Source organism: Schistocerca americana, chromosome 1 (genome assembly GCF_021461395.2).
Source record: "Schistocerca americana isolate TAMUIC-IGC-003095 chromosome 1, iqSchAmer2.1, whole genome shotgun sequence".
NCBI lineage: Eukaryota > Metazoa > Arthropoda > Insecta > Orthoptera > Acrididae > Schistocerca > Schistocerca americana.
The window spans coordinates 1,148,153,496-1,148,158,899 of NC_060119.1; the positions used below are offsets into that span (position 1 = coordinate 1,148,153,496).

A 5,404-nucleotide genomic window follows, 5' to 3' on the forward strand; every position below is an offset into this window, starting at 1 on the left:
TCAGCTAAGAACCTACACATGTACAAAACCAATACTTTTTATCATGACTATGACACAAGAACAAAACATGACTTTCATGTTGACAGAAAAAACTTGACTCTGATACAGAAGGGAGTGTACTACTCAAGCATAAAGGTGTTTAATGCACTCCCGTCTGACATAAAAAATCTTACCAGTGAAATGCCTAAATTTAAGAGTAAATTGAAGGAATATCTTCTGGAAAAAGCGTTTTACTCTCTTAATGAATTCTTTAATGTAACATTGTAACTTAGATATAATACTTTACTTGTAATATTTGCATATTTGCTATTGCCACTTTGTAACTTAATACATCTTACACCAGTATGGGAATTCGTGTTCAGGCAATTGGCACTATCAAATTCCTGCTAATGTGTAGTGTGAAAAGTATTTAAACCGACAAACTCTGGGAGGTTGCAGGGGACATCAAAACAAATATTTTTCCCTAACGTCATTTTATCCTATGAGGAATATTTAAACCGGTAGAGGAAGATTTATCTGGCGGCAAATTAATTAAACCAACAAACACTTTGCCATTTTTTATGACCAAGAGACAACACATTAACACAACACAATTTCAATTACAGTAGATTTTCAAAAATGCCTCCATTGACACGTAAACAAAGATTACGACGTCGGATCATGTTCTGTCTGACACGGGCAAAAACCCCAGGAGTATCCTGAATTGTTCCTGCTGCTGTTACTATCCGAGCAACCAGATCCTCTTCTGATGCAACAGTTGTTGTGGAAAACAAGGTTGCGCATCTCTTCTCACACAAAAAGTCCAGAGGGGACATATCTCTGTCAATCCACGTTTCTGGGAACCGTCGGTCCAGGGAACCGTCGGTCCAGGAATCGACGCACACGACGACTGAAATGTGCCGGCGCCCCGTCATGTTGGAACCACATGCGTTGTCTTGTAGGGAGCGGGACGTCTTCCAGCAATTCTGGCAATGCTCTGACGAGAAAATTGTAATAGTGCCTGCCATTTAATGGCCTAGGTAGCAGATACGGCCCAATTAAACAGTCCCCAACAACACTGACCCACACATTAACGAAGAACCGCACTTGATGAGCGCTAGTAACTGTGGCATGTTGGGTATCCTCACTCCAAACATGCGAATTGTGCGTGTTGAAGACTCCATCACGCCCGAGCGTTGCTTCACCGGTAAACAACACAGGGGATGGATATGTGGGATGCATTTCACACTGTTAGAGGTAACACTGCGAAAACTGTGCTCTGGGTGGATAATCAACTGGTTCCAGGTTGTGGACACGCTGTAAGTGAAATGGACATAACAATTGCTCTCGAAGGACTGTTCTTACATTCATCTGGTTCGTCCCCATGTTACGTTGGTACACAGCAGCAAAGGTCGTATGATGCGGGATACGGCGATTAGGATATTGTTGTTGATAAACCCGCTGTGCAGCTCGTCCGTTGTGGTGTGCTACGTAGTACGCACAAACCATATCAGTGTACTTACTCCAGGTGCATCGATCCATTAGTAAACAGAGACAATGCACTACTACACTGGTGGACAGCAATTGTCTACAACTGAAGAGTGTAATACGCCCTCTAACAACTGAAGATCGTAATACGGCCTCTAACAACTGAAGAGCGTAATATGGCCACCACTGGTTTAAATAATCCTCATTGGATAAAATGACATTAGGGAAAAATATTTGTTTTTATGTCCCCTACAACCTTCCAGAGTTTGTCGGTTTAAATACTTTTCACCCTGTATAGTTTGTAATATGGAAAATTGTAATTTATTATTTTATCGTTTTACACCTCTGTTTCACCATAGAAAATGCTTAAGCCTGTAACTACTAACACACTTTGTTTCTTAGATACCAATTGCAATTTACATTTGTTAGCATATACAAGTAGGCTACTGTGTTAATTTATATTGTGACTCGTTCCATATCCATGCAATTCTTTTGTATACCGGATATACGGAACACGAATAAATAAATAGACAGGCAGCCATAGTACCGACGTTGGCCGATTTGTCGCACGTGATTCGTCAAATTGCTTGAAAATTACGAGAGATCGCTGCGATTTGCCCATGCAAATGCGAAATATGAATAGATGGTACGACGTGGCGATGGGCTGTTGCGATTCGCCGCTCGGGTGCGGGGCAAGTGCGCTCGACTGCGCTATGAAACGCCGTGCGGCAGCTTTCACATTAGCCCGGCGCAGGCGTTGCCGTCTAAAATGCGCTCCCCCACTGCAGTAGAGCAGGCGGGATTATCGAGCACACGGCCGCCGCGCCGTTAGCACGGCACCGTGTGGAGTGGTGGGGGACTAGGTAAACGTTGGCGCATTCACACTCAGCGTTCAGGCAAGGCACGGCATTCTTCAAGCAACCACAGAGTGCAGTTTCAGTTTATTCGTTCCATAGTTCTTACACTTTCATTCTGTTTTCGTAATTCCTCGCCGTTAGCCTACACATGACTCGGGAAATAGACACTAAGCGATTAATTTCGTTAGTGAAAGAACGGCCAGTAATATGGGACAAAACTCTGGAAAATTACAAGGTCAGGATTCATACGAAAAATGCGTGGATTGGTATATTCAAGGAATTGAATGGTTCGTATCAAGGCATGAACTACAGGGAAAGAACTGAATATGGTAAGTAAGTTGTTCAAAAAGGTTTTATTGTATCGTTTTTTTTAAGGCGCTTACAGTAAATAGAGTAATAACCGTGTTTTCTTGTCCTATCTGACGTCAAAAAGTAATCCGCGATGATGTTCTTCATATTGTTTAGTGAAATTTCCTCATGTTCCTGCTCAGCTCTCTGCACACATTGCAGTCTAATTATTGATAATGTATCTTCAGTTTCATGAAGATAGCTGTCTCGCATGGAGTTCCCGAAAACTACCCAAGATTTTACAGTATCTAGAGAAAAATCGATATCAAGTTCAAATGTGCGTGAAAAATTCGCTATTTGATGCTCACTTCCCCGAAGTGACGTCCTACGAACTTTGGGCTCCGAGAAGATAGTAGTAGAAAATTTTCTCCAACCGTAACATATTTATTCTGAGCATGTGATCGCAAAGTCTATCCGCGGTATAAAATAAGCCTCATTCCCTACAATAAAAAAGACCCCTCTGGGTTTCGTACCAGAAAGGCATTTTTTTAAGGAATTTCCATTTCTTTTTATACTACTGATTTCCACGCTGAACTTCTTTGAATACAACCCTTCTCGCCGGCCGGAGTGGCCGAGCGGTTCTAGGCGCTTCAGTATGGAACCGCGCGACCGCTACGGTCGCAGGTTCGAATCCTGCCTCGGGCATGGATGTGTGTGTTGTACTTAGGTTAGTTAGGTTTAAGTAGTTCTAGGAGACTGATGACCTCAGATGATAAGTCCCATAGTGCTCAGAGCCATTTGAACCATTTTTTTGAACAACCCTTCTCATGGTTTCCAATATCGTACAAAAAAGAGTAATTTGAATCTGCCATGCTCATAAATACAATTGATAATTATCCTTTCCAGCTGATATAAGTGGAATTTGAAGGACTGACAAGTATGTGTTTAACGTCATCCTAAGTATCGAAAATTTTGAGCGACTGTTTGCCTTTGTACCGATTGGTTATAATTAAAGTGCAGCCACTCACAGAGGTCCAGTGTGGCCTTCATAATTATCGCATAGCTGCGAAATTTGGTAGCTGTGGTAATGCATTGGGCAGAACATATTTACACTGGATAAAATATGTCCAATTTTGCCACCAGATGCAAATCTGGCGTTGTTTACATCTCGTCGACGTCTCCATTGCTCATATTGAACACACTGTGTAAGTGACGGTTAATAATGCCTTTCTCACTTTGACCTTTTCTGCCCACATCCCGTTCCTAATCCATTACATACGTTAATATTTGTGTATGTCGTTCCTGCATTCAAATCTCCAGATTTGCACCTAGTGGTCAAAATTGGAAGTAATTTTTTCTAGTGAAAATCGTTTCTACATCAGTGCATTAGAACATCTACAATGTTTCGCTGCCATACGATAATATTACAACCCACACTGGACTTATGCGAGTGGCCGAACTTTAATTATAGCCATCTGGTACTTTCGTGAGCAGAAGGCAATGTGGCGCATGAACCAAATACTTTTGAGGTTGTACAAAAAAAGCACATAAATGCAAATTAACCACAAAACAAGTTTTCAGATCGAAGTTTTTTTCTTGTTCCAGTGCTTGTTATATTGGTATATGTACATTTGCAAAGTGTGTGAAATGAATGAAGCCATCTTAATGTTTTTCTCTTTCAGGCAAAAGTGTTATGAGAAAATGGACCAACGTTCGAGATTCATTTCATAAAAGCGAAAGGAAGAACACTTCTTCCTTTAAATCAAGATTTGGAAAACAGACAACTTCAACATACATTTACGGACAAGAATTACAATTTTTAAAGAAAGCGTCCAGCGGATGTCCTACTGAAGTCAGTAAGCCAGTCGTTAATGAAGATTCTAATTGTATCACTGACTCTTGCAGTGAGGAAGATAGTGAACTGAAGGAAACGGTCCCAGAAAATAAGGGAACGCATAAACAAGATACCGTGGAACAGCGGATGGCGGACGTTTCTAAACAACATTCAGATCGCCATATATCGTTTTTCAGAGGTATAATTCCATCTTTAGAAACATTCGACGATGATGAGATAGTAGAATTTCAGCTAAATGTTCTTCAGATCATTGCAAACATTAAAAAACGAAAGAGGACATCAACAAATATTAGTGAAGCTATTAACGTTTCTCAGCATCGACAGGCACAAAGCCCATCTATACCTGTTCATTCCTCATGCCAGAACCTTCAGCATGTCTTCAACCCTGCCGATGAGCAGATATCTTCAGGAACTGGAACCACCCTGTATTGTGACAGTGTAGAACAGAAATGTTCACGACCGCCTTCCAGTCTACCCAATGCATCAGACAATTTAGAAAATTCGTGATTCGTATGGTTTTACTATTATGTAAACAACAAAACCTACACTTATGTTAAATCTTTTGTGATGCTCGTTTCTTCTTTAACACCATTAAATTATAAATCTGTGATAAAAATACTTTTGAAACTTTTTGATCGCTCCATTTCTGCAACGTTTTCTGTGTGAATTGTGTGTTGAGTGCAAAAAATTACGGCTTTGCATTGTGCTCTTGTTGTTGTCTTCGTCCCAACCACCCAACAAATTGTGCCGTGTTTTGCGCTGTCCGACCAGCTTCCCATGGAGGTAAAAAAATTGGAGATGGCACTACAGATCTACGCTGTATGTTGCTTTGAAGCCAGAGTGGACGCCATTGTAAGTAGCCCAAAACCTTGGCAGACTATTGTTTACGATTGCTTCTTGTACATTATTTCTATAGTGTGCGCGCAGTAACTGTTTT

General features: G+C 41.0%; 1 protein-coding gene across 1 annotated transcript; it reads left to right on the top strand.

Annotated features, from left to right (window-relative positions):
* The first annotated feature begins 2,297 nt into the window (after nt 1-2,297).
* On the top strand, nt 2,298-5,007 carry LOC124619355. The gene is made up of 2 exons (XM_047145679.1): nt 2,298-2,653; nt 4,295-5,007. The coding sequence occupies exons 1-2, from the start codon at nt 2,473-2,475 to the stop codon at nt 4,972-4,974; spliced, it is 861 nt and encodes a 286-aa protein (XP_047001635.1). The 5' UTR covers nt 2,298-2,472; the 3' UTR covers nt 4,975-5,007.
* The last annotated feature ends 397 nt before the right edge of the window (nt 5,008-5,404 follow it).